The sequence below is a fragment of the Lutjanus erythropterus genome, chromosome 17 (assembly GCF_056507025.1).
Source record: "Lutjanus erythropterus isolate fLutEry1 chromosome 17, fLutEry1.hap2, whole genome shotgun sequence".
Lineage (NCBI taxonomy): Eukaryota > Metazoa > Chordata > Actinopteri > Lutjaniformes > Lutjanidae > Lutjanus > Lutjanus erythropterus.
Genome location: NC_139333.1, coordinates 5,642,317 through 5,670,296, shown reverse-complemented (window position 1 = coordinate 5,670,296; position 27,980 = coordinate 5,642,317). Strand labels below are relative to the sequence as shown.

Genomic DNA, 27,980 nt, shown 5'->3' with positions numbered 1-27,980 from the left:
TGATTCCACTTCTAAACGCAGTAAGAGAGGAAAACATCCAAGGGGGTGAATACTTTGTATAGGCACTGCAAGTCCCTCATACAACCACCCTTCAAATAATCCAACATTTCTACCTTAAAAAAGAGCACTGTGTTGATCTTGCTTTTCTCATCTGTATAGTGACTGTTGCAGTATTTCCATTTACCCACTGACTTTCATCGTGACTTTGGCTGGGTTGATCTTCATCATAACGGTGACCTTGTTCATCTGGTTTATGTTCAGAAGACACAGTAAGTCTATTCTGAGCTTTCATAAATCTAAAACTTTGATATTTTGAATTGAAATGTGCAGCACTGTCGTTGTTCAATGACAGTCAGCAACAGATTTTACTGTCTCACTTTTAGAACAGACTGAAGCACGATCATCAGCTGCAACAGAGGTAACACATGCCGATTATTATGATTATTTTAATGTTTTTTGGGCAATGATCAGGAGAGACACACGTCCATATTATTTGAGTCAAGATTCAATGATTTATCACCATGTCAATCAGGCAGTGACTGCAGTCTGCCTTGGTGTGTGCTCATAACAATCATACAAAGACAACAACAAACACTTTCACATAGACATATAAAAAAAAATATCCGGCAAGATAAGAATAAAACAGCAGCAAAGACTACTCTATCAGACTTAACTGTATAAACTAAATCAAATATACTCGGTCAGAGTAAATAAAAGCAGATGAACTCTCTCAGAGTAAATATAACTCTGTCTAGTCATTAAAAACCCACTAGGGGTCACAGTGAAGTGGAATACATTAACAGAACTGAGGAGTTAAAGGGATGGTTCACACAAAAATGCTGATTGAAGGTTGGGTTTAATTTTTTAGTCCACAAATCACTGCTGGAGTTTCACACGAAAACAGCATTGCAGAATCTCCCAAACAATGGAAGTAAATGATGACCAGCCTCACCCAGTTCAGACGGTGTGCACATGCACAGAAACATGGCCGCAAGCTGTGGATCTACAGTGAAGATTTAGGCTAAAAATGTAGCGCAACTCAGCTTGGCATGTTGGGGCATTAGGAGACTTGGATTACACCAGACAAGCAGTATGGAGGCATTTTATGTTGGGTTTTTTTCTGTTTTGTTTTTGTTGTTTTACATTTGAAAACTAGTCCTCATTCATGCACATCTGGAGATTTTGCAATGTTGTATTTTTGTGAAACTCCAGCCAGTCAGTGTTTCGTGGACTAAAAAACTAGACCTGCCCTTCAGTTGGCATGAGGGTGAGGGTCATTTTTGGGCAAACTATCCCTTTAATACTGTGTAATCTTTTTCCTGAGGGAAGAGGAACAAAGAGTGGATCAGCAGGATGAGGGGGGCCTCTGATAGTTTTAAGACTCATGCTGTTGTAAACATTGCAGATGCTTGGAAAATCTTGACCAATGATTTTTGATGTTGTTTTCACTACTTCGTCCAGACCACACTGTGATAGACTCTATCACACTCTTTCACAGCTCTGTAAAAGTCACGCATCCCTGCCTTTGATACCTTAAACTTCCTGAGGTGGCATAGAAAGAACAGCTGTTGATGTGCTTTCTGCACAACATGACTGACATTGGCAGGCAGGTGTTCGGTTATTATTGTGATGGTAATTTCATGATCTTTTTTTCTAAAGATAGCTGATAATGTGCTCTGACATCCCAGATGTGAACACTGTGATATCTGAGGTAACTGGCCATGTTTTACTGAGATGGTCCTGTCTGCTGTTATGAGAATGAATTAAAACAGAGTATATATTTATATATAAACACACATGTCTGAAAGGATGTGAGGTAGTTTGCAGATAATCCCCAGTGACCATAAACAGACAAAAACTTAATGGAGCATGATGATGAGAAAAGAAATGTCTCTCATTGTGAAACTGTTCATGTTGACTCCTCTGACATGTGGTTTGTTCCTTCATTACAGTCTGAACAGGAAGTAACATACAGCACTGTGACACACGTGAGAAACACTCCTTACAAGGTAACCTGAACTACAGTCATATCAAGATAAATAAATAGTGTCACGTTTTGAAACATTTGAATATACTGATCTGTCCCTCTGCAGAACAACACTGCACCATTAGACAGATTTCTAAAATTTCTATTATATTAAATGTAATAGAAGTAAATATATACTCATATGCAAAAGCACCAACCAAAAAGTTGTGTTATGATCAGGCTTTGGGAGTAATAGATTACAGGTAACAGGATTATGTAATAGAAGGTAACTTTATTCTATATATGATCGGATTAGAGATACATTGAGTCAGAATGGGGATTATAAACAAGATTACATTTTTAAAATAAAGAACTATATATTACCATGCACACTGCACACACAGTTACAAATTCATTATATAATGACCTCTAGTAAAAAAAAAAAATGTTTCATTGGATGGAAATTTCACTATTTTTTTTTTTTTAATCTTTAAATCAATCAGGAACAGCTGGACAAACTAATAAACCTAACAACGAACATAAAAACACTCGAGCTGCATCTATTTCAATAATCAATTCTTGTTTTGAGTCATTTTGTGAGGAAAAAAAAAAGTCATAATTCTCTGATTCTAGCTTCTTAAATGTAAATATTTTCTGGTTTCTTTACTCCTCTCTGTCAGTAAACTGATTATTTTTGGGTTGTGGACAAAACAAGACATTTTAGGATGTCATCTTGAGCCTTCTTTAAATTTTTTCACCATTTTCCTGACATTTCATGGACCAAATATGAAAATAATTATTAGTTGCAGCCCTAAAACACTATATTAGGCTAAAATCTATTTTATATTCAGATAATTCAAAAGTAATGGAAAGTTGTCAAGTTACATTACTGCAATATTGTGATACTTGGATTATATTACTGACTGCGTTGTTTAACAGGTATTGGAATACTTTTTTAAAGTCACGCTCCCAACCCTGATTATAATGATTATGATTGCAGGCTTCAGGTCCCAGTCTGAATCTTTGTTCTTTCATTTTTGCTTCTGTTCTCCACCAGGTTGAAAGAGAATATGAGGACGTCACATACAGCACGTTGGCTCTGCAATAAGAGTCTGTAAATGTAATGACTCTCTACTGCCTGTCTGTCTTTTTATCTCTCTATCTATTGTCGGTGTCTTCCTCTTTAATCGAAATATGTCCCCTCTCTTGTTTGAGGTTTCCTGACCAGCTGCACAACATTTGAAAGATTCACTTACCTGTTTGTGTGATTTGCATTGTGTAGTGCAGTTCTACTAGAGGCTGAGAGCAACACATTGCTGCAACATAACCATACAGACTTCTACATACATCTGACTACTTCTTTAGGAAGTAAGTGTCCTGTTATAAGGACTCATTACACATTACTGGTGTGTTGTTTCCTAGTTTCTTGTTAGCAAAAGTCACATCTCATGTTTTATTCTTGAAACACAACGCAGTGCCAACACTGTCTGCGTGACCACGTGCAAAGTCTGATACTGATGATCATCCCAAAATCAGTTTCTTTATATTTTACTGCCTGATGGAGAATCATTCTCCATCTGTCTTTGGGTGAAGATTTGTGGTGATGTGTGTTTCAATGCACTGAGCCGTGCAGACATTTCTTGAGGTGATGCTGTCACATATAACTGTATCTAAGCTATAAATAAATAGGAGTTATTCTGACTGTATCTGCTGTACACAGTTGCTTTATACTGTTTGAAAACTGTCTTTTTCAGTCCTTTAAATCCCTGCAGCACCTGAAAGCAACAGCACATTTGAAATCCTGTATCAATTATACCAATTCTACCAATAAATCACTGCCCACTGTATTTCAGTAAATTCTATTTGTTCTGCTTTAAGATTTGCCCCAACTCCCTGTGGATCATCAGGAGATCACAGGATTTAATGGAGGTGATGTAACCATCAACTGTTACTATAAAACTCTCTCTGGAGGTTTTCAGTGGTGCAGGCTGGGAGGGTCCTGTGTGCAGCCGTTGTCTGGATTAATAGATGGAACAACAGTGACCATTAACGTAAGTGTCCACGATGTTCTCACTGTGACTATGAGTCGGTCTAAATTTGCCCAGTTCTCCATCATTATATGTTTTGGTTTACCTGGTCTGTCCTGCAGCCTCTGCTGCCGTCTGATCAAACTCACCGCCTGGTGGTGATCAGTTGACAGCTCCTCTCTTCCAGGGTCAAAGATGTAAGATTTACAGAGATCGATTGACTGTACAAGCTGACTGAATGACACTGAGACTGACTGTACAAGATGTTACATTTAAGAGACCCTGTGCAGCCTGACACTGTTCACACACTGTTACTTTTATTTTTACAATCATTGTTCTTCCATTGTCATGTTCCTTCTGTCCTCCACAGTGATGTTGTGTGTTCTGCTGTTTTGGTTTGGTTGTGCAGTAAATGTTGTTATAACTGCACTTGTTTATTTTGAGCTATTATATCTTCACTCTACTTTTTGATCCCACTTTTTAATCCACTTTTTTGAAATATTTTAGTTTATTTACATGTATGTTTCATGTGTCATTAAAAAAGCAATTATTTCAGTTGAAATGATCCTTTCATTCATATCTAACATGAAAAATGTACATTAGTAGAGCTTTCATCATGTACAAACATTTTTGAGTGATTTGAAAATACATATAAAAATACATTATAGGCAAACTAATATTATCCATATTTTGGTTTCCTCGTAAAGCAGCCAGCCTCAGAGGTGCATGCTGGGTGGTTTCTAGTTAATGAATATATTTGGCAGCTTATGTGTTTGTTAATTGCTCTTTTTTTCTGTTGTATCTCAGTGTCATTCAGTCAGCTTGCCTTGCAGAATGCAATATGTGATCATATTTTGATTATGTACCTTTTATCTGAAGTCAAACTACACAAACAGATTTTCACCCTGTTATTTATCGTCTCTGTCAGTCTCATTCATGGATGTATTCTGATCTGCTGTGTCAGCAAACGTCCAGCAGGTGTCAGTGTTGCTGTGTGGACAGCATGAATACATGCAGAGAGACAGGGAAGTGTCAGCTGACAGTCTGTTTAGGAAAGGGATGCTTCAACATAGACTCTTGCTTTTTGCAGATCACCTGACACCAGTTATATCTGCTCTGTTAGGAAAATGTTGGTTGCTTAATGACATTATTAACATTTGAACCAAAGTAAAGGACAAATTGAAAATAAGATCAAATGATGGCACTAGAGATACAGCCAGGAGGTCGAGGCAGCATGTTTTTTATTTTTGTCTGGGATCCATGAATGTTTGCACTGTATTTCTTGACAATTCATCTCACAGATTTTGTGATATTTCACTATACCACAAAAAATGTCATCCTCATGGTGGCACTAGAGGAGATGTCAGAGGGATTCTTCCTCTGGGAACCAGAACTATCTGTAGCAAATTTCAGGGCAATCCATCTATTAAACATTTATATACTTAAGTGGATGAGTGAAATCTTTACAACAACTAAATTAAAGATTCCAAATTTATATTTATGGGATTGAAATACTTGTTCCGCTTGTGGGAGCAGAAGTGCTGCCTTCTAAAAGACACTAGGATCTGCCAAAATAACTTAAAATAAGAATGACAACTCTCTCTCATATCTTATGCTCGACCTTTCTCACAGACAGAACATTGTCTGTGTTTTAGAAAACCTTTTTATATGTTGTTTATTTTCTACTGTACTCTTGAGATAAGGAGTTTTTGATTTTTTCTTTTTTTTTTCTTTTAGAAAGATTTGTCCAACTCTTCTTGAAGCATTATCATTGATTTGTGTGAAGGCCACAATGATTTTATGACCTGTTTGACTGAGATTTATCCAGACATCTCTATCGTAACAGCCTTGATTACTGTATTGCCTTGTATATGTGTATTTAACAAGAAATAAATCTTTCTCTTCGGACTCCGAATTTCTGATTCCCACACTGAAGTTTACCATTCTCCCTGTCTGTGTTTACTTGGACACTTTAATAGTTTTACAGCAGATATACTGATAGGAGGGCAAACACAGGTACTACTAAGGATACTAGATAAGGTCCCTTTCCAGGAAGCCAGTGTGCACAACAGCAGGATCCTGGCTCCACTGACCTGAATGGAATGGGACCTTCATTAGCATTATTGTGTCACATGTGTTTACACTACAATTTCATGTCAAAAAGGCTGCTGTGAACAAGCTCCATTGCTTAACTTTTTAATGCACCATAATCGTGGATTGTGTTCACCTTAGACTTTTGAATTTTATCGGCCACGCGTTTATGAGAGGTTGTGTCATGTATAAAGCCCCAAACAATTACTCAGTTTTTCTCATAATGGATCCAACAATTGGATGATACTATGTGTAAAATATCTATATATATATATATTATATTTGTTTTCACATTATTTTAATATATATTTTGTTGATTAGTCTAGCATGAATCCCAGATTTTTCTATTTTGTTTTGGATTTTTATTGTTCTTTTTTTGTCTTTTCTTACACTTTTACCATTTTCTACTGGGAGAGTTTACCCCAGTTTCATGTAGGAACTACTTTCCTTCTGCAGTATAATCTGCCAGAACTATTTTAGACCAGAATTACTTTCTTTATGTGTCAGAAAATAGTTTCTAACTGAAACTGCTGAGTGACCAGGTCATGATTTTTGGAAGGAGACACTAGTTTTGAATTTTTCAAATGTAATTTTTGCCATTTCGTATATCTCAAAAACTTGGCAATGCACACTTAAAAAATTAAGATAGATAAACAGCACTAAATGCCAGGATTTGGGGGCGAACTATGCCTTTAATAAACAAATATACCTACAATTTGATATTTAATATTTTCATTAATTTAATTTGCACCTCTGTGTCCTGTGCTCTACTTTAGCAGTTAGAACCCTAACCAACACAATGCTGCATTCAGGCTACCGGTACGAAAAACCGTCTGACATTCACGGCCTGTTCACGTTGTTCCCTGACACCCGCAAACTTGAAAGTTTAGTTGTCTGTTTGTGTGCAACCAATCTGCTGTTTCACACTGAAACTAATATTAATCAAGGGGTGATGCAGACTGACTAAAATATACTCCTTACTAGGTACAACTTCGATATTAAAGCTTCGATATTACACACACACTATAGCTTATTAACGCAAAACATTCACGCACAAAATAAGAGTCAAGACAAAACCTCCATTATCAAGAAACAGAGCGGGAATGAACAAGCATTTGTGGCTGAAGTGAATAATATCTGTGAATAATTTTTGTACATAAACGTTTTTCTCGATGAGAGTCCCGTAGTTTACTATCGCTGTTGTGTAACATGAACGCACCACGATGTTAGCTTGGTAGCTGCTAGCGGTGGCAAACAATATGAAAATCTTATGAGTTTCGCTTCTTAATTTCGTACAATATAACAATTAATTGCAGCAATGTTAAGATTCGGAAATGCTAGTACTGTGAGCCTGACCATTTTAACGCTCGGTATAGACCGACTGACGCTAATGTGATTAAATTACATCGTTATACATCTGGTTTTGTTTGCTAACATTAGCCAACATATCAGGTGCGCTAGCTGAAGTAACGGGCGCTAAGTCTGTCCCATTGCTTCTGCACTGCAATGGTTGTTCCTTCGGCACGGACAATGAGGATGTAAAATGACGGCAAAGATGCACAGCCGACAACTGCAATTAAAGGGAATTGTGTGGCACAGTAACAGGTATCTGGAGAGTCACTCTGTTAGACATAACCGGCTGTTTTAATCAATGTACCGCCTAACTTCGGTTAACTTTGTAAGTGTAACGGTAGTTTCAGTAGACCCGGGTTAGACGCACTTTCCTGGCAGCCAGATAAGTTAACGTTACCGTTCCGTTACATTAAAGTCACCGTTTGACAGATAGCAGTCTTTAGCTGTTAACTACTTTGATAGAAACTGTAACAGGTCTGTTATTAAGTTAATTTGACTGGCAACATCTTTTCAGTGGTTTTTCTTCCAAATGGCACGCTGTTACGACCCAATTCTACAATATTAATTAGCATTATTCCATAATTTGGGATGGCTCTGTGTAAATAATGCTTTATTCTGGTGGCTAAGTACAGTTTTTTTATATGTGGTATTTAGACCCAGACAGATATAGGTCGACTGATATTATCAGCCCTTTACTGGTCTATCACAGCTTTATTGGTCTATATTGACACTGTATTGTATTGTAAGTATTGTCCCATATAAAAAGTCTTTTTTAACAGAACATGATACAGATTGTTTTTATTTTTTTACCTTCATAGGCAGCATTTTATGTATATTTGATCTTTTTTCTTAATTCAGGTTTTATCTACATATATTAAGGTATTTTTGTGTTTTAGTTATTTGTAATTATTAAAATACTGGTGAATGTTTACTGTTTCAGTGCCCTGATGACATTTTGGAAAACAAAGTTGTGTAAGTGTAAAATACACTTTTGAGGGGGCATTGCAAAAAACAGTGATGTATATTCTATATTCTGTATAAAGAATATCGGCCTATATATTGATATCAGAATCTTTATACTCCCTAATGTCTGTATTAGCATTAGCCCCCAAAAGCCAGTGTCGGATGGTCTTTAGTGTTATTGATAAAAGCTGAGCCACATACAGTGTGTGACTTTTCAGCAGGATGTAAGGGAGACAGCAGGCACACATACAGTGCATGCCAATGCATAAATCATCCCCACCTGCCCTCTCTGTAGGTGGGAAACCTCTCTGTGTGTCTACTATGCAGGGTCAGTGGGCCAGTACTTGTAAACTAACTGACAGGTTCTACAGGCTACAGAACTGTGACCTAAAGTTTTGACTCTGCACAAATATGCCGCTTGTCAGTCATCTGCTGTCAGTTATCATCACCTCTGTTCTCTCTTGCTATCTTGTCTACAGGGCTACAGCCCTAACTGTGACGAGGGAGGTGATATGATGCACTGACCGCATAGTCACAAACTCACAAGGTAAGCCGTAGGTAGCTTGTTTTACCAACAGTCTGTTTCCGTGGATTTTCAGTGCTCTGTGCTAGCAGTTGACCGATTATCAGCTTGGTTGATTATCTGATACAATATTTAGCACTTTTATGATTGTAGGAATCTGTGTGTTTTTTTTTTTAATCCGATTACTGATAAGATAAATTAATTTTAAAATATGCTGTCTTAGCTGTGATGTAGCCATTCAAAATTTCAGTTAACCTGAAGGCATAATACACTACATTTTTTCTAAAAAATCATGTATAGATTCATACAAATATAACCCCTTTCAATCATCACTTATGACCCTCTAGTAATGTGTACTGCTGGTTGTATCTGCAGAGATCCTCTACCTGTATTTCCTTACATTGTCATTATTTTTGCTGTGCTGGGGATGCTCAGGACCAACCCAAAACATTGTGTTTGACGTCCAGACATCTTTCTGGTACATTTACAAATCCTACTGATTCTACCGTTATGAACTGCTGTGGGCAGGTTCCTGCACTTTTTGTTTTAAGATAATATTGAAAAGTTCTTAGGGCTGCACGATTTGGTTAAAAAGTAATACTGCAAATATTTTGACAGATAATCCATGATGACGTAACATCTTTTCTTTATCAAAAAATTGCAGCTTCTGTAGTTTGGATATTGTACTTGGCAATAGTGGGATTTCAATAAAATTTAAATTAATTCAAGTGTGTGCAGAACTAGTTTAATTTAATTTAATTGTGTTTCAGTGTAAATTTAAGTGGAAATTAAAATTTTACCAGTTTTCTTTATGTTTTACTTTTATTACTTCATGAAACTTTGTTTTTTTGTTTTAAGTTTTAAAATCAAGAGATTCTGCTCCTGGTCTGCACTTCTCTTCATTATAGTTCTAATTTGGAGCCACGATTACAGTGTTTTTGAAGCATCAGTTTTCATTGTCTTCATTTTACCTCTCCTTACTATCTTGCTGTCACAGTTACTAATACATACATAGTCATGACATGTACTATGACTATGTAGCAGGCTGATATTGACAAAAAAAATAACAAACAACACTTTGATAATGTTATAGTTATTTTTTTCATGTTCATTTTTGTGACATTTCTTCATGTACGACTAGAGGCAGCTTGCATACAAGTGGTGGTACTTGTACCACAGTTTGAGTATCTAGTGGTTTTTGCATGACACTGAATAGAATAGCTCAAATTTTGCCTGTGCACCCTGTTTTACTGTCAGCAGCAGACAGGAGGAAATGAAACTAACTGGAATGTGTTACAGTAACTGTTGAACAATGAATCCCTCAGGTGTCAGCTGTCATTCTTGTCAGGTGGGAAGCAGGAACATGTTGATGACTAAAAGAGGTGGGATGGTAGGTGTGCCAACATATGACTTTGTTGATGTAAATATCCTCAGTCAACCAAGAACTCGCAGTGCCAAAGTTGTATTCTTAATCTGTGTTTCGTTTCCTTAGGTACACATTTGTGTTTTACAAGTGGCATGCTGACTGGTCATAAACAGTGTTGTTAGGTCACATGGTTTGTTACATAACAGCTGAGGTGAATCAGCTGGAACTATCCAGGAATGTGAAACTCAGAGCCACTGTTTCTTTCCCCTCCCCTCCTCAGTCACATCACTTCTCATGCTCATCATTGTTGTTTTCCTTCTGTTTTGTCCTTATTGTCCCCTTACCACAGACCAGTTTTGCTTGCTATGATCACCGTGTCAGCTGGTGCACGCCTTGTCTCAGCAAACATCCTATTGAACATGACACAGACTTTGAACGAATTACTGCATCAGACAAAGAGGTTGAGTGTAGGTCATTAAAGACAGGCAGTATGATGCTCTGACAAAACCCCAGCTGCCTTTGTTGCCTCTGTTTTTTTTTTTGTTTTTTTTTGGTTCACTTGTGTGGTGTGACATAACCATTTCCAGGAATATGAGAGTGTGGTTGTTGGCCACAATCAGCCATAGAGATGAATGAGCTTGCTGGTTAGTTTCAGTTTCATTTCTCTCTATTTTGGCACAGAAAGAAACACAGTAGGTTAGGAGGGAGGGAGGGAGGGAGGAAGGGAGGGCAGTTTATAAGCCAAAACAGGAAGGTTTAAACACGGTAGTTCAACTTCTAAGGGAGATAAACAGCAGATCTTGTCATTTGAACGAATAGGTAAGATAAATTTTTTGTATATTATCTATGCAACTTTGTGCTGTTTACTCCAGTTTATCCATGTGCTTCTACACATACATATTGGCAATGTTATGTGTAGGCGTAGGCATAGACAGTTGTTTTGATGTCTTGACACAACAAATACAGTCATGACCATTTTGCCATGGTTCATGCTATCGTTTAACAAAACAAAAAAATAGAAAAAACAGAATATGGATTTTATATTCGACAAGCTGGAGTAGTATTATAGATGGGTCAATAATTTAAACCATTTAAACGTTGTGGTAGAGATGACAACATTATTTGCCGTGCTGGCAGATTTGCATGTGTAGTCATAAGCAATGTTCATTGGATGTTTATCTGTTGGAAGGGAAAATAATCCACCATACCAATTGCTGTGCTTGACTTAACACTCTACTGTATTGGCTACTTGGTTTTAAAGCGTGATGGTGTAATGTGGTAAAAGTGAAAGAATATGATGAAATCCTGATGCACTATTGCAATTTCAGTATTTGTCAGTGTTGATAAGAGCTTTGACTGGAAATGGATATTAAACAATTCTTTTAGAGTACTGAACCAAAGTGTGTCCATAACAATGAGTATCACACAGCTGTCAAGTATCAAATTTGTCAACTTTGATAGTCAGTTTCATCATACATTTCAACATCAAAATCAGGAAATCAGTATTTTTCAGAGTCTTTATTAGTATATATTATAGGCAGTGTTTTTTTTAGACAAAGTTGTTGTACATGTGCTTTTTCAGGCAAACATTCTTGAGACATTTGGCACATTTTTGTTAATATTCACCACTGATACAGCATTGCAGTATTTTGTGTGGCAATACTGTATTGATGCACAGAAGCCAAGTATTGATCTTTTATTATATAAATTATTAATGATTGCCAGGACAGATTAAACGTCATAGCACAAGAATGAAAAAAATCAAGCACTTTCTCAGTCCACTAGATGGTGCTGAGTTTTTTTCTGGTGAGGTCAGCAGAGGTCATGGTCAGTGGGATTGGTTGGTCTGTCTCCTTGACAGTTCTGCTTGGCTGCAATAAAAATTATTGAAGTGAGATGAATTGAAAACCATTTTATTAGGTAAAAGAGATGTTGACATAGTTTTCCTTTGGGGACATAATTTGCAGTTGAAAAAGGTAATTAATGACAGTATATATCAATTATCGCAAGATGTTTAAAATTGCGATAATATGTGACTTAAAGTCCAGATTGTTAGAGGATTTCTCAGCAGAATATGACAGAAATGAAATATAATATTCATTAGCAAATTTTCATGAATGTATAATCACCTGTAAATAAGAATGGTATTTTCGTTACCTTAGAACAAGCTGTTCATATCCACAGAGAGTGTGGGTCTTCTTCCACAGAGGCTGTCATTGACAGGTAGCACACGGTATAGTCGCGTTTTAGAGCTTTTATGCTAAAAACAGCTGCCTGCTTGGTCTGTTGACAACACTGATAAGATCAGTGAGAGTGAATCAATCAGTCATTTGTTAATGATATTGATTATAGCAATTTGAAACTAAGTTATTAAAAAATATATATTGGCACTAGGGCTGGGTATCGTTTAAAAAATTGTATGATACCATTTCCAGTACCATTGGAGTAGATCCTTTTTTTGAGGGATCTTCTTTACCAAAAGGATTGAATGCAGGTATTGTTTGACTGGAGACATTTTAATACTACTTAGCACTGAGTTGTTTGGCCTGGTGGCAATTATCTTTTAAAGGACGCTGGCAGTGAAGTGTGTTTTTTGACAGGGGCCCAGGGTTTGCTGGTGACAGACTGATGGCTGCATGACAGTTGGGTCCTATAGTTTCGGTGACAACACAATCACCGCAGGAATCACAGAATTGAGAATTTCAAAAGGCCTTAACACATTTTGAAGGGCCCTACTTTAAGTCAGTGCTAAAAGATATAATTTTACAGTTTTACAGAGAATCTGACAGCGGACAGTCTTGGAATGTGTATTTATATTTTTGTACATTTTCCTGTCTTGGGTTTAAATTGGGCACATTTGGAAAATCACATAATTAAATCCACAAATCAATTATTAAAAAAAATCCATGTCAGTTGCTATGTGGGTGCAACAAAACCTGTCTTCTCCTGGTGCTGCAACTGCTCTCTGAGTCTGAGCCAACTAAGAAATAGGTAATTATAGCCATTATATCACTCCTTTAACAAACAGTGATTTAACCTGCCGCCCAAATCAATATCGGATAAGTGCACGCTATATTTAGAACATTTTCCCAGCTTTGCTTTGCTGTTAGACAGCCTTAACTGACAACAGAATGAAGCCGCCATCTGCGCTTTCTTCACAGCCACAAAACTCCATTGAAAAAATCAGCAATTAATTAATTTTTCTCTCACAGAACACCGGAGATGCGGGGATACCACTACCAGTGCCTTAGTTCAGACCCAAACAAAGGTGCAAAAACACCAAAGTCACACTCAAATCAAACAATAACGTAAACTAACTAACTCAAACTCCTACAACTCCTGTTGCCTGCAAGATTGACTGTTTGTCTATGAAGTCTGGTGGTTATAAAGAGAGCAGAGATGGTGGGTTCAGTTCCCTGTTGAAAAACACTGCCTGACTACAAAGTAAAGTGGTGAATATATTCTAAAAATAGGGTTCACTCAAACTGATATAGATTTTTTTTTAGGTGGTCCTTTCTTAAGGTGCTAAAATACATTTTGCTGTGGCTGGTATCTAAAGTGGTCAACACACAACAGCAGTACATTGCTTTGCTGGCATGTTAGGACTCTTGAGGCAGCTGTCAATCAAACATGAGCTGACACGCCCACACTGATGTTTTTAAACCACGTTTCCCAATAGTTCAGGACATTTATTTTCATTCAGATCTGTGTGGATAGTTAATGCGAAACTAAACTTTGATATCATATATGCATTTTCGCTATTTTAAGCCAAGTTTCCAGATGGTTTAATGGTGGTCTTTTTTCCTCCTGACAGCATTACTCAAGATGGAGAAGGTTCTGGTTGATCTAGTGGCCATGGTCAAGGAGCACCCAGATGGGATACCCCTAAAAAAGCTGGCTATAGTCTACAGCCAGACATACCACAGGAACCTGACTTTATCCTCCCTGGGCTTCGACTCCATGGCTAGCCTGGTGGACTCTCTGGATAGGGATCTGGTTGTGGAGGGGGAACTGGTGTTTCACAAAAGCCATCGTCGTGCAAGGCGGGCTGGAGCTGCGGCATCAACAAAAGCTACAGATGACAGCAACGATATGGAGGTTTTGGATAACATAGTGGCCATGGTGAAGGAGCACTCTGCTGGGATCCCACTTAAAAAGCTGGCTGTGTTCTACAATCAGAAATACCGCACAAACCTGACTTTATCCTCTCTGGGCTTCAGCTCCACCACTAGCCTGGTAGATTCTCTGGATAGTCTGGTTGTGGAGGGGCAACTGGTGTTTCACAAGGACCATTGGCAGGAAAGAAGCAAAGTCGTCAGAGCTGAAGCATCAACAAAAGCTTCAGAAGACAAGGAGAAGATTAAGACGGTTCTGGAAAATATTGTGACCATGATAAAGAATCACCCAGAGGGGATTCCTCTGAATATAGTGGTTAAAGTCTACAGCATGACATACCACCACAACCTGGCCTTATCCTCTTTGGGCTTCAAAACTATTTCTGACCTGGTAGCATCTTTGAAAGGAGATCTAGTTGTGAAAGAGGACGTGGTGTTCCATAAGGTCCACCCGCCCCCAAGTCAGCCTGGAGCTGGGAAGCCAGCCAAAGCTACAGAGGAGAGCAGGCCTGCAACACCACAGAGGGCCGAATCAGTTATCGCTACACCTAGTGTTACACCGCCACAGGCGGATCTCAGCTCTCCCTGTGTGCCTCCCACTCAGGTAGGAATGAACCTTTTAGGAGCTCCTTTGACTTCCACTGTTCCTGTCTTCTCCACCCCCTGTCTTCCTGTCAGCACACTCTTCACTGCCTCCAAGCCAGCTGAGAAACTGACCCAAGACCAGCTGTACCAGAGGGTCATAGAGGTCAGTTACGTAGACAATGAAGATTGTGTTTCATTACATTTACTCTAATTTTGGAGCAATCTGGCACAATAATTTCTTTCAGGATATATAAAGTTCTGTTTTGTTTTATTTTAGGGCATTGGACAGTAAAGCAACAATTCTCATATAACTCATTTCAAATAGTGACAGGGGGCCATATTTATAAATGTGGTGTACACATAAAATAGGGTGCATGCCATCTTGCAAGTAAAGTTTGGGATTTCTAAAAAAGCAAACTTGGTGTGAAAATGTGCGGTGCTCCATGGGCTTTTTTTAAGCAGGGGGCTCTTAAAGAGACAGGAGCTAAAATGGCTTGTTTCAGACAGGATGAGCTGAGGGGCTGTTTAAAGATCTAGCATTAGGTAAGTAAGCATTTTTTTCACCATGAATAAAAATATAGACTGGGGATTGTTATAGCTCCACTTGAAAATACTCAGTAATCTCCAAAAACAGCTGGGCACTGCAGTTTTTAGCGAATGTTACTCAAACTGGAAGAAGTAGAGTATTTGTTTGGCAGCATTTTTAGTCTTGAATTAACATTGGATGCTCTAACAAGTATTTATGGCAGCAAGACAGAATAGAGTAGTGTTGGTGTGCAGCCCATTGCTTTGAAATATGGTGAAATCTTTTGAAACACAAACATTACATGTCTCAAGTCAAAACAACCCAGTGTTTCAAAATTGGTTGTCATGATATCAGCCTGGTCAGTATTGCATTGGTAATCCTTTTTAGCTGACTTTTGACAATTTGATTCTGAGGTATATTCACAAATTAAAGACAAAGTCAAGGTGTGAGTAATTTGCACTTTGATTTATACTTATTACTGATGTAAACAAATATAAAGCATATAAAGATGTTAAATTATTAACTTTGATATAGTTGCAGTTTGCATTTGGATTGTACCTTTAATTTACTAATCTAATCTAAAAAACAGACCCTTGACCCTCACATCATCTTTGTATGTAAACCACCCAGTCATTAAAATTTTATTGATGTGTTCCAGGTGATGACGAAGTACCAGTTGACTACACCATCGATGGACCAGCTCCAAGCCTGCTATGTTCAGCAGTTTGGTGAACCATTTCCTCTCGCACAGTACATGTCTCTGTATGACAACTGGGAGGCAACAAGACCTAAGAAGCCCCCCACTCAATCTGAACCAGCAGCACAGCCTGAAACTACAGGTAGCCAAACATGACAAAATCCAGCTTTATACCTAAAAAAACAAACAAATGTTGTCTCTTATCCATACTTATAAAACAAATATGTGTTGTCAGGTCCTCCCACAGCAGCACAGGGTCTTACAAGACAGCCTGAAAAAGAGCAGCAGCAGCAGCAGCAGCAGCAGGCCCCTGTGTCCTTCCTCTCTGGCCCTGACTTTCCAGAGCTGGCGACAAGTGTGAGCATGACCAAAGAGCAGAAGAACAAAATTAGAGATGCCACCCAGAGAGACAACGGTACCCCCGTGTTCAGAGAGGCTTATCACGCCCAGCTGAGAGAGACGCATGGAGCTAATATGCGGGCATCTGAGGCTATAGAGGAGGATGAGAACGAGATCACTGGTTGGAGGAGGAAAAGAGCCCTGGATCATGATACAGTCAACAGTCTGATGGAAGATGTGATACGAGACATTGCTGCAGAGGGAGAGCTGGTCACCAAAGAGAAGGTGAGCTGGAAGTGGACATGTTTGAATCTTAAAGGAACAGTTCAGCATTTTTGGGAATACATTTATTCACTTTATTATTGGTTTCTATCACTTTCATGTCTGTGTGATAAATATCAAGCTAACAGACAATTAGCTTAGCTTAATGTAACATTAAGAAGCAAAGGTTAACTATTCAGATGGTACTAATTAACAATTTCAACGATCATCCAAGATAAGTGACATCATCTGTGTGTGTTTGTGTATCTTGAGTGTGCCAGGCCTAGCTTAGGGCTGTGAAAATGTGGACGTCTTGTCCAATTTCCTGTACATCATACCCATTAATTCCACTGAACACACAGCAGTGTATCCCACCAGTAGCGTTTCAGAAGAGTGTTTTGCCTGCCCGATTTTGCTCAGATTTTGTTGACTTGGTCTGTGCAGGGTCTTTTATTTTGAAAACTGACCAGATTCTCCGTGGCATTTCCGTGTCTGACTTCTTGCCCACTCAGTCTGTTCTGCGAAGGTTGACATGACACCCGTCAAAATTAGACTCGGCCCATTTTTGAAGCAGGGCAGGGAGGGATGTGCTGCAGTGTTGCTGGTAGAATTACAAGAATTGTCTAGACTGGCCGCTATCAGCTCCGGTGGATGTGGTGCAGCCATAAAGTGATTTCGCCGTGCTCGGTTGAATAAAGTCGTTAGACTGACAGTCTCTTAGCAGTCTCTGTTCCTCACTGAAATGCACTGTGTATCTTTGCAACCTAACAAACATGTTGAATGAAATTCCTTTATCACAGCATATTCACAAACATACTTTGTTTACATCCCAGGGTTCAACATTAATGTGGGTCAAAAATCTGCATGCCCAAAGTCAATCTTTATGTGCGACTGTACAAATAGTTTTTTATTATTAGTTCTCAAATAACAACAAAGACCCAAGTTAAATATCATGCTTAATCAAGGGCTTCAATGTCTGTAAAATGTCAGAAAAGTAAATTGTGAAAAATGTCCATCCAAAGCCCAGTATCTTTAAATGTCTCACTTTGTGAGTCTAAATCCCAAAGCTATTCAGTTTAATATTATAACAAACAGGCTGGAAACAGCATTTTCAGCCACTTTTGCATGAAATATTACTTTATTGATAGATATATGATTAAAATAGTTCTTTTTTACCACTTGCCTAGATTGGCAAGTGATTTACCAGGTTTAGTTGCACCACATGGCATTTTATTTGCCCCAAGCAAGCAGACAGTCCTTAGTGTTAATAATAATAATAATAATAATAATAATAATAATAATAATAATAATAATAATGGTAATATGTCTACTTTTTTCCGCACAGAAAATCCACAGGAATCGATAAAGAATTGGATCAATAAGCAGAATTGATTATGGCATTGGTGTCAATAAAATCTTATCAATTACCATCCTTGCTTACACTGGGTTATCCTACTAACCTATTTGCTGCTTAAGTTTCTTTAACAAAACTTTCCTCCTAAAACTCTGCAATCCCTATTTGGCAAAAACAGTCTAGTGTCACAAAGGCTATTCATCCCACAGGAGGCACAGATATAAATGTATTGACCAACAGTAGTCTCAGTTGACCAAGATGCAGTGAAGCAACAGGGCATGTTGAACTTTGAGCAAATGACCTCATTAGAGATGTTAGAAAATACAAAGTATTAGTGGAACTGTGGTGCACAAAACTAGCAAATTACTTTTTTTCCTTTCAGTATATTTCACTCTCATTGTGTTACATTTGTGAATCTGTACAACTAACTTAAGTACTGTATGTTGTTTTCTCATAGCCTCTTCAATGTTTTCTGCAACTTTTTCCAGGTGGTATCCAGGGTGTGTGGGCTGATGCAGATATCCTCTTTTGAGGCAGCAAGGATGAAACCCTCAGTGTATCCAGCTCTCAAAGACCTTCAGTACATCATGAGAGAAATCAACATGTTCATCGAGGTTGGCAAACATGCATTTGCTAGTATTTCTTCTATTTTGGACATTTGGTTTCTTACTGATTTTTTTTTTTTCTCTGTCTGTCAGTGTACTGAAGCGGTGACGTCCATCTGCACGCTGTATGAGCTGGGCCAGTCGCTGGCTGGCCTCAAGGACAAGAAGCGCTATGAAGAGCTGAACCTGGGGCCCCTCTGCAAACTCCCTCTCGTCCACCGCATGTTCAAGATTGACAGTAACACAAAGGATGATGATATCCACCAGATCGAGACAGTAGACCTCTTAAAGGTAGGATAAACATTAAGTCTTAATTTCATAAATGAAACTTATGAATAAATGGGTCGCTCACTATTTTACAGAGAGCAAATTAAAATTAACAATGAATAATAAATACTAAATTGCCTAAACTGATTACACTTTCTGTTTTGAAAGACTTGACACTGTACATGAGAGTAAGCTGTGGATTACTGGTGTGTTTGTACATGATGGGACATTACGGAACTTTAATTTTCTTTTATTGATTCATTGTTTTTCATTTAAGTCATTAGAGACTGGATGTAGAACTGTCTTTTTTATCTTAACTGGCACACCTGTAATCCAGATGCCAGGATAGTAGGTGTGTTGCATAGTTGCAAATGAAACCAGGAAGGCCATGTAAAATTATGCAAATGACCTCAAGGCACCACACAACAATAAGTCTGTGTAGCTGAGGTTGCTATGGCAATATGTCAACCATGTTGTGCAGGTTGAAGATAACAGAAGAATACCACAGTTACATTATGTTTGAGCTACATTAACCTGAACTGAAAATTCTACAGAGCAGCCTAGTTTGTGCTAAATGCTGATCATTATCTGTACACCTGAGAATGTCTTGTGTCTGTCATATGCACTGTATCAGTTATAGCCACATAACAACCCAGATAATGGCAAAATAAAGTCTGGGAAACACAAATGTGCCAAATATGTAGCTTTCCTTCTCTGTTATGAGGCAGCTGACTATTGTTCAAGACAGACATCTATGTTGTTTTTTAACTTACTTAGTATTTAATTGTTACTGATGACATTTCTGTTACCTGATGACAAGACAGTCCATACTGGTTTTTCCTATTTACCTGCTAAGTCATGACTGCAGTTCCTGTAATTGTAGGCATGTGGGTTCTGTGTAATGTTTTCACTTTGAATTATTTTACCTGATTGTGTCTCCTCTGTTTTCACTGTTTAGCAACTTCGCATTTTTAGGAGGAAGCAGAGCAAGGTGAAAATAGACCTGGCTGAGTTCATGAAGTATCTGGCTGACCACTACAACTGTGAAAGTCCCTACGAGCTGGGTATCAGGATACACAGCGTTGGATTGCCCATATCGGTAATAGACATGAATTATAGCCTTCCATGTATAATTTCTGTTCATTATTCTGCATTATTCTACTCTGATGGAGTACTACTACTACTGCTACTACTTATTAAATGCAGTGTTTCTGTGCTATGAGGACGGAAAACCCAGTTTTTGATAAATGACAAATTGTGTCTTCATGCAAAATAGATTTGGTCTTTAAAATTAAATTAAAATTCTTTAGTTTGGGGTTTAGGCTGGTCATTTTTGACCTGGAGGACCGGGGTAGTATACAGCATGTTAAGACTACACGAAGGTTAAAGCAAGAGCTGGGCCAATAGAAAACAGCAATGAAAACACAAACTTCACAAACAGGTTTTGAACACACAACCTGTATAAATAGCTAATACATACTGTTTATCTGTGTCATCATGGGTGAACACATCATAGGTAGTCAGTCATCAGTCATCCATGAGTAGTGGCAAACCTGGTAAAACCTATCTGGTGGACATACAGATGAAAAATAATGAAAAATTTAATCCAATGAAAGAAAAAAGTATATAATATCATCTACATAATTCTTGTTTTATTTAACCCTGGTTTTCAGACCCTATCAAAGGTGAGTCGCTGTGAGCACACCATCTTGGAGCAAGCCAGGGAGGCCATTCAGAAAGAGCTGGAGGAGGAGACCCAGGAGCGGCTCAGGAAGATAAAGAAGAGTGTGCTGGAGCCGCTGCAGGGAGCAGGTGCCTTCTCCTCCACAGGCAGCTTTGACCTCAGGAAAAAGTACGCTTCCATGCCGGCAGCCGAGGTCGTGCTGGCAGTCTTCTCAAACGCAGTGGGGGTGTTCAGTCCCAGGATGGCCAAGGTGGGTGCTAGATGCTTACTGATGTATTCTAGTAATGTATATGATGCTTCCTTTGCTGCTTTAGACTGCTGGGTGATAGCCACTGGGGGAGATAACTAAGAAGGCACAGAGCCACTGAGAACTGATCCTCAGTTCTGAACTCATTACCAAAATGTCACCCTTCATAATCTCCTAATCCTTAATGAAGGCGGAAGCAAAAGTAACTTTTTAGCTAATGAATACTGGACAGACTTTAGACATTAGATTCGTGGCTTAACTCATCTTGACAGCCGCCTACTTGCACATGATCTGGGATTATCGTCATACTGGATAATTGATCCTACTTATCTACAGTGTGTAGACTTTTTCTCATCATTATTAAAATAACATTCATTTTAAAACATCCAGGCAAACATGATATCACGAACACCTCTGTTTATCCCCTCCATCATTTCCAACATCATTATATCCGGAGATAGAAAATTTGAAGCTCACTGGGCCTCATGCTTGAATCATTTGTATGCACAGATTTTATTTTATATTCTGCCTGTGAACAGTTTAAAAACCTTTGTGGCATTCATCGATATTTGTTTTAGTAAAGGTCAAAATTCAAGATTAACATGCCCTAGACCACACATTAACCCATACGCACAAGAGACAATTTGTATTTTGTGCCATAAAATATTAAAAATGATGAAAAAAGGCAGGTTACTTTGGGAAAACAAAGAAGAAAAATGTTACACAACTATTAATTCATTTAATAAATTAAAGTGTTTACACTTAAAGGTGATTAGGTTACCAAGACAGATTCAGCAAAGGTTTTGTGCCGTTCTGCAGCCTCAACTGAGATCAGAGTCGAAACAAACTAATCCACCTCATCTGTAAGTACTCACCACTATCAGTTTGGCTGAGGGACCTTCCAGTGACAGACTGGTGATAATTTTGACATATCTCAGACCGCTGATAGCTGTACGCTCCCTAAAGTTCACCAGTTAATACCACAGTATGCTCAGCAGATAAATTGTCTGTACTCATGTGCAGATCAAGGCACCATCTCCATATCTTCATATCTCTCCCCTACCTGAATAGAAAAAAAACTTTTATCTTTATCTTACCTTTTATCTAAACATCTTGTATTATTTTGATTTTGAATAGTGGAGTCTATGGATGATGCCAAGAGTTGATGAAGCAAGCATTCATCTCTGCCAGGCTCTCTTCCCAGGTGTCATCTCCCTGGGCATTAAATTTGATGACAACTAGGTGGCAGCCAGAAGAACACAAGTCATTAGTCATTTGTCACGTCTCTGATACATACCTTTGCTTAATTTCCAATCCAGCACATCCAGAGCTTCCTGCTGCAGGTGTCAGATAACCGGCTGGCACAGGCTCTGTTTCAGCTTGCCATCTGTGGAGGTTCGCTGGATGTCCCACAGGATCTGGTGCCCAAAGACAAGGCATCCAAAAGCACTGAACAAACTAAAACAGAGGACAAACCCACCACGTCTCTCCCCAGTGAAGGTATTCATGCAGGATAAAGTGTTTCTGCCACATACGTTAGCTGGTCTTATAATGTCTACTAATGATGTATGTGCTCTCTGTCTCTCAGCCAAAGTGAAGCAGTATCTCAAAGACAGCCTGTCATCTCAGAACTCAGCCTTCACTTTAGCCCACATGGCCTCTTTGGAGAGGAAGCTGATCAAACACTTCCAGGTCAAAGATTTCCTCTCTTTGGAGCAAGGCTACTTTCTGGAGTTCCTGGTTAAAAACATTCAGGTACCCGTTGTTTCTTTAATAAAATCTAAAATCTTTTATCTTACTGTAAACTCTCACAGTCTGTATGAGTATGTATTTTAGACTTAAGCTCTAATACAGCCCTTGAAAAATCTCCTGATCTTGCTACCAGGCTAATTTAGATTAAAAAAAAGATAACTGTTTTCACTCTCTCTATCTCTGGTTGTGTGCAGCTGCTGCAGGACACACTGGGATCCACTGTGATTCTGGGCAGTGGCAGCATGGGACTTGCAGGCAGTGGCTTCAGACCCACCAGACAAGACGTGTTTGAGTTCATCAACCAGTGTGGTGACATAACCTCCACTGATCCAGATGAAGTGAGTCATTTAAAGGCACACACAAAGTTGTTGCAAGAACATACACAAAAACTGCTATTGATTTTTATAGATGGCCAAAAACATTTTGCTGCCGACCCTGTCCACAGCAGAACATCGCTTAGCTTCCATGCTGATCCTCCTGAGGGAGATGTCAATCAAAATGTGATCTGCTGCACCCACACAGTCTTGAAAAAATGTCTAAACAACAAAATGAGTTGTTTTTTGAACTAGGTTTTCTAATTTTTATGAATGTTTAGAAGCTGAGAAATTCAACATTGATATCATACATGCATTTTTACTATTTCAAAGCAAACCTCCAGAGGCTTTACCATTCTTTCTGTGTGTCTTTATGAACTAAATGTTCTACAGTTTGACAAGAACATTAACATCCACCTCCCTATTCTCAGCTCTCCCACATTGAGACAGCACTGAGGTCCCACTACAAGGTGCGGGACAGTCGTGACCTCGGTTATGGCACTCTGCACATGCTGGCTGGCCTGGTGCAGCGACAGAGGTCACTGGTTGGAGGAGGACTGAGCCCGGTCTACTACGAGTCGGCCATGTTCGCCAAGCACTGCAAATCAAGGTTAGCACGGCAGGTTATGAGAAAAGTTAAAAAACCCCGTAACACAATTTGAGTTATAGCCCCCTCATTTCCATAATGACGCAGAAATGTAAAAAGAAAGAAAAATGCGGAGGAAAAACAACAAACAACTAACTAAATAAAATGGAAAATTGAACACAAAAGTCAATTTAAAGGGGAATTTATATAAAGGTAAATAAATACAGAAGCAGATTGTCAATTTCTGACACATTTTATAAATTAATACATACATTTATTTTTAATATTATGTTGGTGAATTCAGTGCCATTAATTTATTCATTGAGTCTTCTATTATTTTTTCTTTAGTTTTGATTTTGGCAGATTCAGTCCTCCATATTGTATGTTACGTCTCATGATGAGTAAATTTAACTTCATGATGTCAAATCAGTGAGTTGCTCCTTTAACAGAACCAACTGCTGAATCAGAATGTTGCCTCTGCCAGAAATATAACCTGACTCTTATGTCATTATGTGCTTTATGTGTCAGAGATGTGAAATGCATATTATTTTATTGAACATGCAAAGGTTTGTCCTCGTCTATGACCTCTTGTCTCCCCTGTCCCTCCCATGAACAGCGCTGAGGCTGGGTGCGAGGCAGTGGGACGCCTGGGTGAGATGACCAAGGCCCAGGCTCTGGCCAGCTTGCTCTCCTGCCCTCTGCTGGAGGATTTAAGTGAGTGGAGCCAGTGGGAGCTGATCTTTAAACCCCTCCACGGCTCCCTCAAAGATTTCATCGAAAGAAATGCAGGTAGGAATCAGCCATTGTCAGATGCCCATTTGATACATAAAAATGTGGTTGTTTGAGGGACAAACAGGGTAAAGCTGTACTTTAATGTTGCCAAATATTAATATGTAAAACTACAGTGTGAATTGCAAACTCATTTTATTTATTTACACAGCTAACACAGGTCTGGCAGCGTTGGAGGTGACCCCAGGCTTGCTGCTCAGAATCACCACTCACACAGGGGACAAGCATTTCTCCAGTGCTGCTACGATCCTGGACCCCATCGGCACAGCCGGCCACCTCGTGTCCATGGTGGTAGCCGACGGGATCGTCAATGCTCCCACAGCCCTCTTGGCCAATCACATGCAGAGCTCCCTGGCAGCAGCTGTGGCTAAAGAAGGTAGTGGTGTCTCAGGGCTGCGGCTGGGACATATGAACAACTGGAAGAATACATTGTATTTCAAGTGCCAAATGATTTTGTCATCATTACTAAAATTAGTGCTTGTGTTCCTTAGATTTGTCCCAGGCTGAAGAGGATGTGTCATGTTATAGCAGAGTGGCCAAATTCCTCTTGGCGTGTTTGACACGAATCCCCACCAGAATCTGTCAGGCTCTTTTGCAGCAGGTCAGTCATACTACATCACCAATGTGCAACACACTCTCACACTCAACTCATTACATACAGCAGCTTGGCCAGCAGCTCTACACCTTAAACCTCTAGTGTCAGTTTTGTGTGTGCAGGTATCCACAGTAAAGTTAGGAATAATAATCATAATAATAATGATAATTCTGATAGCAATAATAATATGCCACATACTGGTAGACTTTCAAAATAAAGGCACAAAAACTACTTGTTTAGGTTTAGACAAAAAATACTTGGTTACGTTTAGGAAAAGGGTTTTGTTTAAAATAAGTACCTTTCATGTCCATCTATGCCTTTAGTTTATAGGACAGCTGAAATGAGGACAGGAAAGTGAGATAGAGAGAGTGGGGGGATGACATGCAGCAAAGGGCCACAGGCAGGAGTTGAACCCACTGCTACTGCAGAGGACTTAAAACCTTAGTCCATGGGGCACATGCTCTACCAACTGAGCTACCAGTTCACCATGATGATTATTTCATTAACCAATTTATATTCAATCAGTTAATTATGATTATGATCATCATATGATGAATCATTGCAGATCTAGTACATTAAATAGCTTGTGTACATTACATAACTTAAAAAGTCACCAGGGGCTGCCCTCTGAAATTCAAAGATTTGAATCATCAGCTGGAAAGCCCTCAGTCAACTGAGTCGACATTTCCATGAAGATATATATATTTTTATATTAGCTGTTGCACCCATTAAAAAACATGACAGCATGTAGTAGTGGTTAACTGGTAAGACAAGGTTAAAAGTGAAGTGGATGGAGTGGTTAGTAAACAAGTTTCTTCTATTGTGTTTTTAGCTGTGTCATACATAGAGTAGTTCAACACTATTGCCTGTAAACTTAACAAACCGAGTCTCTAAATCATCACAAATGACAAAACTAACTGTGATGGAAGCAGAGAAGGGTGATAGAAATGGAGGACAGGTGAAACACTGGATTGGCTGACTGCACTGCAGTGTGAGAGATGCACTGGGATTTTAGCGGCTTACTTCAACTATAAGCAGGAGGCTGCACACTTTTACTTCTGACTGTCTGGAAATCTGATGTTTCACATCACAGCATCAAAATGCAAATCTTATTGGTAAAACATACTCATGTAGGCTAAAAATAGGAGTTCAGTCTGGCACTGAACTGAAAACGAAAGGAATGAATTGAGTACAGCCCTAAAGTCAATGTCAACCTTTTCTTTCACACAGGACATGTACCCTGGTCTCCTGTGTGAAAGTTCTGTGTCTGTTTGTCCCATGAACCACCCATGGCACTTCCATCATACGCAGACTTTTCTTTTTACACCACGCCACATAACTGCAATTACACATCAAAATATAACCCCTGAAAGTTTGAAGCATAGGAGAATTGCCATGTTAGATTACCGGATCAAATCATGAACCTTCTCTTATCTCTGGAGAGAAGTCATGTTGAGCTTTGAGTAAAAAAGTTGAGAACAAACAGTAGATGTCATTAAATTCATGGCTCCTTAAGAAGGAAAAAGAAATTGAAGCTCTGATATCCAGAACCACCTTCGTCTCCCTGAAATCTAATCAGTGTGTTTCATAATCTGTGCATTTGGGCTTAACACAAGACCAGTAGGAGTATAGCATCATTAGCTGCCATGAACAGTGATTCAAAAACACACACTCTAAGTATGGAGAGTAGAGATAGTGATTCTGGGCTTTCATTTCTTTTGAAATGTCAGCATAGTTTATCCTTAGGAAACTTTACAAACAGATGGAGCACAGCTTTTACCAAACAAACAAAAACTGTAAAAAAAAACATTTCAGTGTCTCCTTGACCAAGAGAGTGGGCAGCTTGAGCCTGTGAATTTAATCTGCTCACCTAAATTACTGAGGAGGTGGTTGTTATCAGTCTTACAGTTGTCATGCCAACCACAGACTTTTCCTGCAAGCTACAGCAGCAGATTTCTGGCTTGTTGGTCTTTTGAGACTTACTCCAGTTTGTAACTCCTTTGTCTTTGCAGCATTTACTACAACATAGTTTGCATTACAGAGTGCCGACAGGCATGATTACAGAGTGAAGGGCACTTCTGTTGTAACTCTGATTAAGAAACGGCGTGTATGTTGTTATGTGAATGTGACTTTCAGGTGTTTTTGGAGCCGTTCTCCCGTGTCCTCGGCCAGGCCAAGTCGAAACAGGTCCTGATCACCGTGGCCCAGTCTGACCCGAGGCACATGAACTGTCTGCACCGACTGGGCATCCTCCTGGGCATCACAGACTGGGTCAAAGACTACCAGAGAAAGCTGAACCCACCACCAAGCCAAAACGGCTACATGCACACAGCTCCTCTGGAACCGACAAAGGTCAGAATACAAATCAGAAAAAAAAAAACAGAACAACAGAACTCAGATAGGAAAGGATGAGTCATATTTGCAATCCTGGTGCTTAAATATAGGAACCTTGCACATACATATTGACTACATCTATCTTGGGAAATCTGATCCACAGGAAGTGAGGAGCAGCATCTGTGAAATATAGAGAAAGAATTGGTCCCGTGCTAGAAATGAAAAATGTTGATCAGTGTTTCCCAAAGCTCATCCCAAAGATTTTCAAATGTCTTGTTTTGTCCAAAACCCAAAGATATTTACTGTCATAAAGGAGGAAAGAAAGAAGAAAATATTCACATTTATGAATCTGGATTCAGAGATTTTAGACTTTTTGTCTTAAAAGATTATTCAAATCAATTAAACATTTACATCTAGAACTGCAGCTATTAAACAATTAATTGATTATTAATCAACTATAATAATCGCCAGCTATTCTGATGATTGCTTAATTGTTTTACGTCATTTTTTAGATGGAAAATGTGAATATTTTCTGCTTTCTTTACTCCTCTCTAAAAGTAAACAGAGTATATTTGGTTTGTGGACATTATCTTGGGCTTTAGGAAATACTGATCAACGTTTTTTACTTGTTTCTGACACTT

General features: G+C 38.8%; 1 protein-coding gene across 1 annotated transcript in view; it reads left to right on the top strand.

Moving 5' to 3' along the window:
- Positions 1-14,107: 14,107 nt before the first annotated feature.
- LOC146311585 (uncharacterized) overlaps positions 14,108-27,980 on the top strand; it is a 54,823-nt gene continuing 40,950 nt past the window's right edge. Inside the window, exons 1-15 of the mRNA XM_084740364.1 lie at positions 14,108-15,152; positions 16,174-16,354; positions 16,448-16,836; positions 18,655-18,780; positions 18,865-19,062; positions 19,997-20,137; positions 20,712-20,972; positions 22,289-22,469; positions 22,558-22,724; positions 22,916-23,059; positions 23,467-23,645; positions 24,238-24,410; positions 24,562-24,786; positions 24,902-25,011; positions 27,142-27,357. Coding sequence (XP_084596490.1) covers positions 14,115-15,152; positions 16,174-16,354; positions 16,448-16,836; positions 18,655-18,780; positions 18,865-19,062; positions 19,997-20,137; positions 20,712-20,972; positions 22,289-22,469; positions 22,558-22,724; positions 22,916-23,059; positions 23,467-23,645; positions 24,238-24,410; positions 24,562-24,786; positions 24,902-25,011; positions 27,142-27,357 — 3,729 coding nt within the window. The 5' untranslated portion in view covers positions 14,108-14,114. The remainder of the gene's footprint in view (positions 15,153-16,173; positions 16,355-16,447; positions 16,837-18,654; positions 18,781-18,864; positions 19,063-19,996; positions 20,138-20,711; positions 20,973-22,288; positions 22,470-22,557; positions 22,725-22,915; positions 23,060-23,466; positions 23,646-24,237; positions 24,411-24,561; positions 24,787-24,901; positions 25,012-27,141; positions 27,358-27,980) is intronic.